The sequence below is a fragment of the Muntiacus reevesi genome, chromosome 1 (genome assembly GCF_963930625.1).
Source record: "Muntiacus reevesi chromosome 1, mMunRee1.1, whole genome shotgun sequence".
NCBI lineage: Eukaryota > Metazoa > Chordata > Mammalia > Artiodactyla > Cervidae > Muntiacus > Muntiacus reevesi.
The window spans coordinates 82,885,268-82,899,011 of NC_089249.1; the positions used below are offsets into that span (position 1 = coordinate 82,885,268).

At 52.6% G+C, this 13,744-nt stretch overlaps 2 protein-coding genes across 3 annotated transcripts; one reads left to right on the plus strand and one right to left on the minus strand.

The window, feature by feature from the left end:
• Window positions 1–2,196: 2,196 nt before the first annotated feature.
• On the plus strand, window positions 2,197–5,981 carry APH1A (aph-1 homolog A, gamma-secretase subunit). The gene is made up of 7 exons (XM_065905109.1): window positions 2,197–2,471; window positions 3,261–3,431; window positions 3,603–3,676; window positions 3,912–4,034; window positions 4,189–4,316; window positions 4,724–4,847; window positions 5,194–5,981. The coding sequence occupies exons 1-7, from the start codon at window positions 2,359–2,361 to the stop codon at window positions 5,256–5,258; spliced, it is 798 nt and encodes a 265-aa protein (XP_065761181.1). The 5' UTR covers window positions 2,197–2,358; the 3' UTR covers window positions 5,259–5,981.
• A 303-nt stretch (window positions 5,982–6,284) lies between these two features.
• CA14 (carbonic anhydrase 14) lies at window positions 6,285–12,883 on the minus strand. Of its 2 annotated transcripts, none has more exons than XM_065905108.1 (11): window positions 12,489–12,883; window positions 10,329–10,349; window positions 9,232–9,411; window positions 8,436–8,578; window positions 8,114–8,209; window positions 7,855–7,921; window positions 7,516–7,673; window positions 7,293–7,413; window positions 7,061–7,081; window positions 6,855–6,939; window positions 6,285–6,741 (listed from the first exon to the last, which is right to left on the minus strand). In XM_065905108.1, exons 1-11 carry the CDS (start codon window positions 12,541–12,543, stop codon window positions 6,678–6,680), a joined length of 1,011 nt encoding a protein of 336 aa, XP_065761180.1. In that variant the 5' UTR covers window positions 12,544–12,883; the 3' UTR covers window positions 6,285–6,677. The 2 variants fall into 2 exon arrangements, with proteins under 2 accessions (XP_065761180.1, XP_065761179.1); XM_065905107.1 differs by having other exon boundaries at window positions 10,253–10,349.
• Window positions 12,884–13,744: the final 861 nt, after the last annotated feature.

Consider the following 13,744-nt stretch of genomic DNA (forward strand, 5'->3'; position numbering starts at 1 on the left):
TCATGACTAGTTCCTTCCTCTCTGCTAAGTACTGACCTCAACTCACCTCTTTCTCAAGTTTCTGCACACAGGATGGGAGAAGGGAGGAAGCAGGTACTCTTTCCCTGCGGTATATGCCACACCTCTTCTCCCCTTTCAGCCCTTTGGTGTGTTCGTTTCCTCCTAGTCTACAGGGGTGGAGTTCATCTTATCCTCTCTGCTTTTATAGTTCCCATTTTCATTCCATCCAGTGTAGAAACATTTAGTGACATATTTCTGGGCACAGGGTGCTAGGCCTAGTCTGATAGGCAATTTAGGGTTCAGAGGCAAGGAAATAAGAAAAGAATTTTTTTTTTTTAAAGGGAGTTAATAAACATCTATTCAACATCTACTATGAGCCAGGCACCATGCAAGTGTCTGTGGAAACACTAATGAACAAGATAGGTTTGGCGCCTGTTCCTAAGTCAGAAGATGCTGTGATAAAAGCTCAGAGGAGAGATGATGTCTTATCCCCACCTCTTCTGGATTGCTATCTCAGAAGCAAGACAATAAAGAGTCTTGAGCACCAACCAGGATGCTCCCATCCTCTCAACCTTATTGGGGGCAGATTTGCATCGTTCATTCTCGTATAAATCTATATAATCTACCCCTTCAGCTCCTTTCCAGAATTTTCTAGAAAAAATGTAAAACTCTTATATGGATATACATCTATGCGTTGCCATAAATCATTTCCAGAAGGAAAGGAAGGCTGGTTCTCTTTGAACAATTTTTATAGTGTTTTGGGGGTACTTTGATAACTTTCTCAAAAGCAATGTTCCAGTTTCCCTCACCTTCCCATCCTGGCATTCTTTTGCCAAAACATCCTCCCTAAGGACTAACCCTGCTGCTGCTGCTAAGTCGCTTCAGTTGTGTCCAACTCTGTGCGACCCCATAGACGGCAGCCCACCAGGCTCCTCCATCCCTGGGATTCCCCAGGCAAGAACACTGGAGTGGGTTGCCATTTCCTTCTCCAATGCATGAAAGTGAAAAGTGAAAGTGAAGTCGTTCAGTCGTGTTCGACTCCTAGAGACCCCATGGACTGCAGCCTACCAGACTCCTCCGTCCACGGGATTCTCCAGGCAAGAGTACTGGAGTGAGGTGCCATTGCCTTCTCCCAAGGACTAACCCTGCTGCTGCTAAGTCACTTCAGTCGTGTCCGACTCTGTGAGACCCCATAGACGGCAGCCCACCAGGTTCCCCCGTCCCTGGGATTCTCCAGGCAAGAATACTGGAGTGAAAAAAAAAAAAATACTGGAGTGGGTTGCCATTTCCTTCTCCAAGGACTAATTTACCCCCATCCAAATGTAGTTACAGTACCCTCTAACCACTTTAACTTTCTTTCTAAAATGCATCCCTTGTGCCCTCCCTTCCCCCAGTCTGAGGAAAAGACACCGCTGATGTCCATTTTCAGAAAATAAATAAAGGAAGTATGACATAAAAGGAACTGAGTAACTTTGGTGGTGTGGGGGGAGGGGGATAGTTTTCCTTCAACTCCATAGCTATAATTGCTTTTTACAAAGAGCTTTACCTCCCAATTCCAACTCAAAATCCTCTCCAGCCTACCTAACATTGCTACCCAGGCTCCTTTTACTTCCTTCTTATTCGCTTGTCATTATAGATGAAAGCTTCATTAGCGACACTGTATTGTGTTTCCTACACTAGCCTGTTTAAAGAGCACCTACTTTTAAGTGTAACCTTCATTTCTTCGGTAGTATCTCCAGCTCATTTCCTCTCATTCAAGTAAGAACAATACCCGTCCCTATCTTCCGGCACTCTCTATCCTGTGATTTCTTTGTATTTGTTCTTTAGTTTCTAACAGGATCTTCCCCCTCTGCAGCTCTTCAAGAAAACGTAGGATTGCTACCACCCTGCCCCATAAAATAGCGAAAGGAAACAGCGGCCAAGGCCGAACCGAACCGAACCAAGGAACCTGGGCCAGGGCCCAGCCCACTGCTTTAACCGGCCGGAGCCACTCCCAGGTCCGAGGTCCAGGGCAAGGAAAGCTGGACTACAACTCCCAGCAGGTCGTGAAGCCACGCCCCACCTCCGCAGCCCCGCCCCCACGGAGTCTCCCTCCATTGGCCTCCAGGGGGTGGGGATTAGATGGGAGGTGGCCATGAGGCTGCAAAGGGGTTTGTTCCCTCCTCGGCTTCCGTAGAGGAAGTCGCGCGGACTTGTGTCTGGGGTTTCGGTATCCCCGCCTTCCCCGGGGGTCCGGGGGTGACATTGCACCGCGCCCCTCACGGGGTCGCGTGGCCACCCCAGCGGACACCCTAGCTGGCGTGCTCCTCCCCTTCCCCTCTCTAGGCCGGGTCTCCACCCCGCCCCCACTGCCCAGATATGGGGGCCGCAGTGTTTTTTGGATGCACTTTCGTCGCTTTTGGCCCGGCCTTTGCGCTTTTCTTGATCACTGTGGCTGGAGACCCGCTTCGCGTCATCATCTTGGTCGCCGGGTGAGTCAGGGGGTTGGGGAGACGCGGAAGGACGCCGAAGAGTGAGATCCGAAGGGAGCTCGAGGACCTGGGGCGAGCCTGAGTCTCGCTCCTGCTCAGTGGTGTCCGGTGCTTTTGCGACCCTATGGACTGTAGCCCGCGAGGCTCTTCTGTCCATGAGATTTTCCAGGCGAGAGTACTGGAGTGGGTTGCCGTACTGAAGATACTACTTCAGGAAATCGTCCCTACCCAGGGATGGGAACCGCGTCTCCTGAGTCTGCTGCATTAGCAGGCGGATTCTTTACCACTGAGCCACCTGGGACGCTCCAAGGGAAGCCTGAGTAGGGGGAGACAAGTTGGAGGTGAAGATTGGGAAGGGTCGAGTCAGGGATCTGAGTGATTTGCCCTTTCCCGCAGTTGGTTTCCGCCTTGCAGGGATCGCACAGATTGCTCCTGTACTCCTCCCGGCGACGTCAGAGGCGGCCCAGGGCCAAGACTAGTGAAGGGGCTGTGCTGACCTCACCCGTCCCTACGGAAGTATCCAGGAATGGATACCTCGCCCTCTTGTGCTCCTGCACTCTGGCTTTCATAGCTCTGCAGACCCTTTAGTCAGATTTCTAAGCCTTCCCCTGCGTTCAGATTCCTACAAACTCCGTTGGTGGAGACACTTATCCTACCTCCTTCCCGTCTCCCTGGCCATCCAGAAGTCTAACTTCCGCTTTTTATGCTGCAGCCTTGATTGGTTTCTCTCTTTGATGTCTCAGGATGCCTTCTACCCTGGCTTGTCTGATTGTCCTTGTCTTTCCTCAGGGCATTTTTCTGGCTGGTGTCCCTGCTCCTGGCCTCTGTGGTCTGGTTCATCTTGGTCCATGTGACCGACCGGTCAGATGCCCGGCTCCAGTATGGCCTTCTGATATTTGGTGCTGCAGTCTCCGTCCTTCTACAGGAGGTGTTCCGCTTTGCCTACTACAAGCTGCTTAAGTAAGAAGATGGGATGGTCTGGAGGGGAGAAGGGCAGAGGACTGAACTATGAATGGGGCAGCCCTGGGTGGTGGTTTGGACGAGGAAGCACTAAGGGAAGACATTAGAGGGAAAGGAGATTCCTGCCCTCCCTCATGTTTCCCCTGTCCCACCCACCCCACCACACCCCAGGAAGGCAGATGAAGGGTTAGCATCGCTGAGTGAGGACGGAAGATCACCCATCTCCATCCGCCAGATGGCCTATGGTGAGCCAAGGGAGAGGGACTGGAGGAGGGAGTTGGACACTCGTCTCTCCCAGGGAAGCCTCTAAACATCCACGTGTCCTAAGTGGCTTCTTGTTTTTCTTCACACCTGCCTTCCAAGGATAGGTTGCCTGGAGGGAGAGAAGGTCGGGGGGAATTGTGCCTGGGAATGGGGAGGGATCACTGGCAGTCAGGCTATAGTGATCTCTGGCATTGATGAGACCCTCCCTCCCCCCAGTTTCTGGTCTTTCCTTCGGTATCATCAGTGGTGTCTTCTCTGTTATCAATATTTTGGCTGATGCACTTGGGCCAGGTGTAGTTGGGATCCACGGAGACTCACCCTATTACTTCTTGACTTCAGGTAAAGTCCACTTTCTTTCTTGCCTTCCTGCCCCATCCATCCCTAAGCCCTGACCTGATTTACTGGCCCTCCCTGGGAGACTTCTTTGGCTCAGCATCTCAGGAGGCTGGGAGAAGACGAGGGATGTATCTCATCCCCATCTCCCCCCCTGCAGCCTTTCTGACAGCAGCCATTATCCTGCTCCATACCTTTTGGGGAGTTGTGTTCTTTGATGCCTGTGAGAGGAGACGGTACTGGGCTTTGGGCCTGGTGGTTGGGAGTCACCTACTGACATCGGGACTGGTGAGTTGGGGACAGGGGCCTGAGTTAGAGAGAAAAGAACTTAATGGTGAGTGGGATGGAGGGGAAATACATCCTCACTTCTTAACATTTAAAAATCTGTCATGAGAGGAGGCAGAAAGGTGAGCCTTGAGATGTCTCTCACCTTAGCATCAATTGTATATCCTGCTCTGGGGATTCCCTGGGGAGGAGTTTGAATGGATTAATCAAACCATAATGCAGATGGCCTGAGGTGAGCAGGAATAGCAGAAACCTTTGGGGGAGCTGAAAATCACAAGATACTTACTGGTGCTCTGAAGGACTAAGGGATTTGAGGGAGATTTCTGGGGAAATTTGGGTCAAAGGTACAATGGGAATATAGGGATTAGAGGGAGAATGTAACATCTTTTCTACTCTTTCCCCATCACCAGACATTCCTGAACCCCTGGTATGAGGCCAGCCTGCTGCCCATCTATGCAGTCACTGTTTCCATGGGGCTCTGGGCCTTCATCACAGCTGGAGGGTCCTTCCGAAGTATCCAGCGCAGTCTCTCGTGTAAGGACTGACTACCTGGACCGATCGCCTGACAGATCCCACCTGCCTGCCCACTGCCCATGACTGAGCCCAGCCCCAGCCCGGGTCCATTGCCCAGCATTCTCTTGTCTCCTCGTCGGTCTGTTCCACCACCTTCAGGGTCTTGCTTTGTCCACTCGTGTGTGACCTTTAGTCTCTAGGCTTTACCAGGAGCAGTCTGGGTTCAGCCAGTCAGTGACTGGTGGGTTTGAATCTGCACTTATCCCCACCATCTGGGGACCCCCCCTTCCCCATGTGTCCAGGACTCCCCATGTGTCAGTGCTCTGCCCTCACCCTGCCCAAGACTCATCCCCCTTCCCCTCTGCAGGCCGACGGCAGGAGGACAGTCGGGTGATGGTGTATTCTGCCCTGCGCATCCCACCCGAGGACTGAGGGAACCTTGGGGGGGACCCCTGGGCCTGGGGTGCCCTCCTGATCTCCTCGCCCTGTATTTCTCCATCTCCAGTTCTGGACAGTGCAGGTGGCCAAGAAAAGGGACCTAGTTTAGCCATTGCCTTGGAGATGAAGTCAATGGAGGTTCAAGGGTAGACGAGCTCTGAGTTTCCCAGTACCCCCTCCCCAGACTGGACATCTTGGTCTTTTTCTCAGGTCTGAGGGGAACTATTTTTGGTGTGATAAAGACCCCAAATTGCCTTTTTTTTTTTTTTTTGAGTGGGGGGAGGGAGGAGGTATGTTGGAATTCTTCTCCTAACCTGCTTGGACTGTATTTTCCCTCCTCAACTTGCTCCTTATGACTGGGCTTATACCTGTCCAGCTTTCCCCTTGGTCCCAGGCTTTGGGGGAAAGGAAGGAAGTGCATGTTTGGGAACTGGTATTACTGGAACTAATGTTTTAACCTCCTTGACCACCAGCATCCCTCCTCTCCCCAAGGTGAAGTGGAGGGTGCTGTGGGGAGCTGGCCCTCTCCAGAGTTGCAGTGCTCCTGGAGGAGTCAGCCTACCATGACATCACAGGGAAGGAGGGCAGATTTTTTTCTAGTTTTTAATTGGGGTGTGTGGGGGGTGGGGAGGTTTTCTATAAACTGTATCATTTTCTGCTGAGGGTGGTGTATCCCATCCTTTTAATCGAGGTGTTTGTGATTTTGACTAATAAAAAGGACTTTATAATTGTGGGGGAACTTGGCTTTAAAAGGAGGGGATAACGTGTTAATGAGGTTTCTGCCCTCTCATGGCTCTTTTCCAACTGCCTTTCTAACCTGGCAATTTCTGGTTCCCTCCAAGGATAGCTTTGATGCGAGGGCAGGGAGTCTGAACTCATGTCAGAAACTCTGGGTTAAGCATCTTCCAGAAGTGGATCTCCCCTCCTCCAGGATTGGAGTAAAAGGAGTTACTCACCCATGCTTCCGTTTGCCCACCTCTGCCACCTGAGGCATTAAGAAACACTCCCATTCTCAAGAGCTCCAGAAGTAAAGCCAGATGTGGGGTCAGCAGCTTTAATTTCCAAATATATTGATCGGAAAAAAAAAACAAAAAACAGCAGCAACCCTTTTTCCTAAGGGGAGATCTTACAGCTATATCTAGGGACAGGGCCACATCCCCCTACAACTATACACAGTTGACCCTCTGCATTGTCACCATAGGGCTGTCCTGATCTCCATGTTCTAAGAGGCTGAAGGTTCTGTTGGTCATCCTTGAATGAGAGCCTGTCCATACTTCTGTGTAGGGACTGTCTGGAGGAAAAAGGGGTGTTGGCCTACTCCTACACTATTTCCTGGCCAGTCCCGGCGCCTCACTTGACAAGCACCCTGACAGCCGAGCAAGTGGAAGGCATCTGAAGTGTCCAGGAAGGAGTCTATGCCTCGGTGGCTCGTGCTGAGGTGAAGACCACACTTTTCCGGTTTCTTAGTCTCTTCCTCCTGGAAGGGAGAGTGGTTCGTGGAAATGCCTAGTGTCCGATGTGAAACAGATTAGAGGAGCATGCTTTTCAGGACAAAAGAAAGGACTGGAAGGATGGAGAGTAGGACCTCACCGGATCTTTCTAACGATGAAATAAACAGCCAGCAGAAGGCAGAGACAGCCAACCAGGATTCCTACTCCCAAACTCAGCATTTCACCTGGGAGAGAGATGGAGGGTGTCTGCCTAGGACTGACATAGATGGTGAGCCTTTCCCTAACTTGCTGAGGAGCACCATACCCTGTACCCCACACCTCGATACCTGGGAAAGACCGTCTTACCTGTGGTATACGAGGGTCCCACTGCAAGGGAAGAAAACCTGGGTCAGTGAGACCAGATCCCCACCCAGCTGGAAGCTGCCCTGCGCCAGCCCTGGGGGGTATGGTGGGTCCCAGTCCAAGCAAGGCCTGGGAATCCCTTCCCCCGTTAGCCTTTTCCTTCCTAGAGGCATCCTAGTTCCTGCCATTGAATCCCCCAGTTTCCCATCCCCTTTTCCAAGCCCTGTACAGTCACCTTGGATGAAAGAAGCAAAGACCATCCGCTGATTGAGAGGCTGGGGGGCTCGGTAGTTCTGTACCAGGGGCTCAGAGGGCTCCTCCTCCGTGGAGAACAGTGTCTCCCGAAGCTTTTCCAGCTGAGAAGCAGAAGTGTGGAGCTTGGACGAGCAGCCTTTGCTTTGGGGAGTGGGGAAGGGTTTGAGGTTACAACTCTGCCACTTCACCTCTTCACTGCTCACCTGTTCCATGGAAATCTGGGCCCTTCGATGGAAGACCGTCCAGAGCACACTCTGGTAGCAGGGCGGAGTGGTGAGCGAACCGTTGTAACGGAAGTACTGCGCCAGCAGCGGTGGGAGCAGCCCTCTCACATTGAAGGGAGGCACAGAGGTCTTCTGATCTGGGCAGGGACAGTCTTGGGCTCATCTCCCTCTCACTGCACCCTCGCTTACTTAGACAGGGCTGCTAGAAGCAAACCCCTTGGTCCCTAACTCACTGCCTCATCCCAGGCCTCTCAGGCCTTGAGAAATTTCCCTGAAGTCTAATGTGACTTTGTCTTAAGATAGATTTTAAGGGCTCACCTTTGTGCTTGATTTCATGCAAGTGACTCAGAATGTGTTCATAAGCTGGATTCTTAGTCTCACCCACCTGGATGGGGAAGAAGTGGGAGTGTTCAGGATGAGTCCATGTTGGAAGTCAGACAATTGTGTGTAGGATACATGGTCTAAATGGGTTGCTGACTTGTCTTGGGAGGATGACCAGCAGCAGACATGGACAGAATAGGACTGAGGGATGCAGAGGGAGTGGAGGGGGGCCTCGGAGGGATTGGGGGCCACTGACCTCAATGAGGATGCCCAAGACAGCCAGGCCCTGAGGCCTCTGAGCAGCCTCACTCAGGCTTTCGTAGGACTCAGAATCATAATGTACAATGTGGAGCTAAGAGAGAGGACAGGGAATTGAATCATTTGATGTTTCTCCACTACCCAGTCCCAAAGGCTTTCATCCTAGCCACCGCCACCACCACCACCACCACCTCTCGCATGCAGTAAATCTGCCCCACAAAGCTTGCCCTTTCACCCCAAGTGTGACTGTTCCAGTTTCCAGATGCCTGGCACCGACAGTGCCTACCACTACATCCTAATCCAAGCCTTGCTCCTGGTACCTCTGCAGCTGTGGCTTTGCCGTTGACCAGGTGCTCTGACCCCCAGGGAGTTCCTTTCTGACCCCAGTGCAGGTGGAGCTGGGCAGCTACATATTTTCGGGGAAGTCCTTCCAGATAAAGGGTAGAGGGCAGAGAGAGTTGTACTGTGAGGGAAAGAGAGCAAGTAGTTAGGGTTGGTGGAGTAATGTGGATGCATTCCTACCCTGCCCCCCCCCCCCCCAGTTGCCATCACTTCTTGGGAAACTTGGCTGACCTTTTCTGTCTCTCTGCACAGCACCCAGTTCTTCCCATGTTGTTCAGTCGCTCAGTTGTGTCCAACTCTGAGACCCTGTGGACTGCAGCACTCCAGGCTTCCCTGTCCTTCACTATCTCCTGGAGTTTGCTCAAGTACTTGTCCATGGAGTCAGTGATGCCATTCAACCATATCATCCTCTGTTCTTCCCATAGGACACTGCTTTTTTTTTGGTGGCACCCTGGGGCATTGGCATGTGGGATCTTAGTCCCCCAACTAGGGATTGAACCTGTGCCCCCTGCAGTGGGAGCCTGGAGTCTTAACCACTGGATGCCTGGCTGAAAGTCCCAGCCACTGCCTCTCTAGTGAAGATCAAGGCAGTACTATGATGCTCACCCACCCCTCGACCACCTTTGGCTACAGGAGTCTCATCCCCATTCTCTTGTCTCCAAATTTATAGATAAAACCTTCTGAGAATTTAGAAGTTAGGAGAATGCTTCTTCACCTCTGACTCCTAAGATTGGAATTGAAGCTTACATCTCCTTGGAGGCCAGGTCTTTTTACCTGTGTGGCCATTATTGTGCAGGTTCAAAGGCTCAGTGCCAGGCTGTTCATATCCATGGGGCTGCAGAGGTAGCAAGTCAGGGTCAAAAGTCACACTGTCTGTCTGGATATTGATGGGGGACTGGGCATTGCTTCCACATTCAGGGTAAGAGGCGGGCCAGTGTTCTTGACCATGTGGACCTGGTGGGGTTATCACAGACATTTGTCTTACCCTCCAGCCCCAACCACCCTTCAGCAAACCTCCGCCAAACTATTTACCTACGTGGAGGCAGACATGCACTTCCCTCCACCCCATATGAAGCCCTCAGTTATGCGGGGCTGGGTGAGGGGGAGTCCTGCGGCAATTCCTTCCCATCGCCTATGCAGGGGCAGTGATGATTCCTCTGCTCTCCTGATGAGTGAGGAGCAGTTGCCTTTACTTACTGCTTCTCTTGTTGAAGGATACGAAAGCTAATGAGAGGAAGAGGAGATGGATAGAAAGTCCGCAGAGCCAGAGGTGGATTTGAGTAGCAGCAGGAAAACTGGGAAAATTATTCTAGAGAGGTAGGGTCTCTGGGGAACCCCTATCAAGTGGCCTTAAGATTCAGACCTGCTGACTTCCCATCGTTGACTCCTTGCTTTCACACTGGAACTTGCATTGACTCAGGGACTTGGTTAAGTTGAAAAGACCTCTGCCAGGGTCACACACTGTCCTGCTGGCCTCTCCCTCACCCCTGACCTCAGGCTCTGTCCCAGTTCCAGATTCAGGTGGGGGTGGGAGTGATCAGGATAGAAAGAGCAAGGAGGAGAACTGGCAGCTAAGCTCATGGCATCTTCCCCCACCCGCTTCCCTCTCCACTCCAGCTCCCTCACTCCCACAGAGATTGATTGAGGACATAACTGGCTTTTCTGCTGAATCAGGGGGTGTGGGATTTGATGCTTAGAACAGGGTCTAAGAATCAATCTGAGCGAAAGCTGGGGCATGGGGAGTTGGGGAAGGGAGGAGCTAGGATGAAAAGCTAACGGAAACCTCCCCACCCACGTGGTGTAAGTCTTCCCGCCAGGTGAAGAGGTCCCAGTGAGGAAGGGGTGTCGTAGGCCTGGGGTTCTGCTCTCACCCTCATACGTCCAGTGTTGACCTGCAAGGCAGAGTAACTTGAGTTACAGCCAGCACAGCCTGAGGCAGGGAGCTCCTCCACTCCCCCCCCCCCTTTCTCCTCCCTCCTTCCAGCACTTCCCAAAGGAAGCCCTGAAATTGGACACCGCAGTGGAAAGGTCGGGGGGTCTATTTAAAATCTCCAGCCAGGCTGCGCTTGTGCTGGCTGAGTAAAGGGGGAGGAGAATTGAAAAGAGATAAAGCCAGGAGACTAAAATTAACCTGGATCCAAGTGTGCAAAATACCCAACCCTCACTTTTCTCTAGCCTGTGCCAAGCCAGTCTAACACTTGGGCTGAGGTGAGGGTGTAGGCAGAGGGTTTGGAGGAAGGGGACTGGAACAAGGGGAGGGGCAGGAAGTTCAGAGTTGGGGGCCATGTTGCTGAGAGGAGAAGGCGATGATTCCTTTGCTTTGAAGCTTTGTACAAACCCAGGCACTGAGCTTTGTAAATGTACAAACCCAGGCATTGAGCTGTAAATGAACATTTACGTTTCTCCTTCTTGTCCCAGTAACTCTAAAGCAAGCTTTCCCCATCACCAGGAACTTCTGCTCCCTAGGTTTGCAGATGACTAGGAGAGGTGGGAGTCAGGCAGGGTCTACTCTACGTGGAGGGTGATGGGTAGGCACAGGCAGCCAGGCTGGCAGGGACAGGATGAAAGTAAAGCATTGTGTGTGGAAATGAGAGCTGCCAGCCGGGTCACATGCCAGGCTCTCATGCAGTCCTGTCTTCTGGATGGGAGGTCTGGGGTCTGCTGGTGCAGCCCTCACCCAGGGCCAAACTGCTTCAAGGGGAAAAGGAGGCCTTCCTGCAGGTTGTCTCTGCATTTTTCAAATTGCTAGAAACTTTGGAGAAAAATTCTAAATCTCCACCCTCTGCCCCCTGCCCCCTGCAACCTCTGCTCTCTTATTCCCTTAAATAAATCCCTTAGACTGCTAAGATATCCTTGATCTCATCACTGGGCTCTTCGACTGGCTCATCCCTCAGTTCACACAATTCTGAAAAGCAACCCAGGGGATGGCTGGAGGCAGCCTTGCACTCACCATCTCAGTGGGACACCTCAACAACTCAAACTCCCTGGTTCTGGGCAGACTAACAGCCTTGCCCTTTCCCTCCCACCAAATTCTCAACACACTGGTCTTGTATCTCTTCCTCCCCTTTCCTGATTTTTTTTCCTTCCTCCTCAGGTAGAATTTGCAGCTCTCCTTGACTAGGTGCCCCTCCACCCAGTCATCTTCTTTGCATTTTCCATCTGCCCTCCAGACACCTCCCAACCCTGTTCTTCCAACACATCTTAATTCCACATCTGCTGTGTGCTGGATACTGCACTAGACACAGGGATCACAGAAATGAGCGGTAAGGGTCCTGGGGACTTTCCTGGAACACCTCAGGCATTCCCCCCGAGAGTCCCTCCTCCTCTCCTGGGAGCTCCTGAAAGTCCTTTGTGAGTTGTAAAGGGACTAACAATATGGACTATTAATGCTACTGCTTTCAGGAAAAGCCAGGAAATCGGTCGCCCCATGGAACAGAGACCACTCCAGTACTCTTGCCTGGAGAATTCCATGGACAGAGGAGCCTGGTGGGCTACAGTCCATAGGGTCGCAAAGAGTCAGACCTGACTGAAGTGACTTAGCACACACGCACCTAGAAAGGCCATGAGGTTCGTAGTCAGGGATGGGGTCTGAGTTTGCCAGGAGCTGCAGGAATACTCCCCTGACCACCCGCTCCATGAGTCCTCTATCCTTTCACTCCAGGCTTCTTTGGCTCCCTAATTGGATGAGTTTGTAAATAAAGAAGGCCGGGAGGGTAGCCTGGGACTAGGGCAGTGGGGAAAGAGCTCGGAAGAGACTTTGTAGCCTGCAAATCGATTCTGCGGGAGGCTTGTGTACATATCCTGCCCCGGGCTAGTTTGCCCCCATCCCCACCCACAACAAGGCTGGAAAAGCAAAGAGCAAAGAAGGACAGTGGTCTCCTCCCGAGTCTTCTTCTCTTTCCCTCCATCCCTGAGCCTGAGCCTATTATTCTAGCCCCCAGGCTTCCTTTTACACTCCTCCTCCATTAAACATGCAAGGCAACATGTGTACATCAGCAGAGACAGACACACAGACACCCAGATGTACCTACCCCCGTTGGCAGTCAGGGTCCAAATCACCTCTAGCAGGAGGGTGAAGAACAACATGGTGTGCCCGGAGGAGTGCGAGGTACTGGGGGCCTGGGGACTAGAGGACTAGGGCAGGGAGAGAGAGGGGGAGGGGAGGGGAGAGAGAGGGAGGGGGGGTGGGGAGAAAGAGAGAGAGAGGGTTGGGGGGAGGACAGGAGTTTCCTGGAGTTGAATGTATTTGTCTTTCTCTCTTGCTGTCTTTGTGTCTCTGCGGGCTTCCAGGGGATTTGGTTTTCAGTGGGGGTACCGTGAGTTTCTGGTCCCAGGATAAATCTCTCGTTGCTTCTCTTTCTGCCCTCTCTCTTTTTACCTCTCTTTGCAGTCTTCACTTGCTGGCCAGCTACTTCCAGTTGCCTCCTGCTTTTAAGGTGGCTCTGGACGGGTGTACGTGGGGTGGGGGGGGCTGCCTGGGTTGCTGGCGAACAGCTCCTTAAATAGCCGATTAAGCATGCAGGATGTCCCTGCTCAGAGGAGAGCGCGACTGTGAAAACGGGAGCCCTGGCCCCGGCTCAGGAACCCAGCTAGGGTGAGCTCTTCCTTCCTCTGCTATCCACACTGACACTGTGGAGAAAGGTGTCCCTGGGAAGGGGAAGGAGCTGGAATGGAGGTTTTGGGGGTCCAATCCTTTGGGGTCCCGTCCAGTCCCCCTCCTAGGGACTTTGACTTCTCCTCTGAGGGGCCACTCCCTGGGTGTGGGGCAGATAGCGGGAGGACCCGTGCCCAAACCCCTGCAGAATGTGAGGTGCCCTGGAATAGGAAGAGTGCGGAGTTAAAGGGAGTTGGGGGACTCAGGGTGCAGCTGGAGGGTAGGAATCAAGGTCTGAAACCTTGGTTGTGGAAAGTGAGGAAGAGAAGTGAGACAGGAGAGGAGAGCTCGTTTGGAGCGCTTTCTCCTGCGCCTGTCACCACCCCCTTCCCACGGTGAGGCTGGGTCCACGTGCCTTTGTGGCCTGGGTGGGGGGTGGTTTTGTTTGCTGGATAAAGCCCATTTGTGTGCCCAGCGGGGGAGGGGCTGCAGCAGCACCATGAAGAGACGGCGGCTGCAACTGCCAGACCCAGCCACCTCCCTCCCCAGGGAGCCAGATCTAGGGCGGCTTTTGTCACTGAAGAGGACACAGACCCCGGGCATGGTGGCCAGGGCAGGAGGAGAGGCGGGGAGACCTTAGAAACAATCACTACCACCATAAAAAAAAAAAAAAAGGTGGACTCCAGGCTCCGA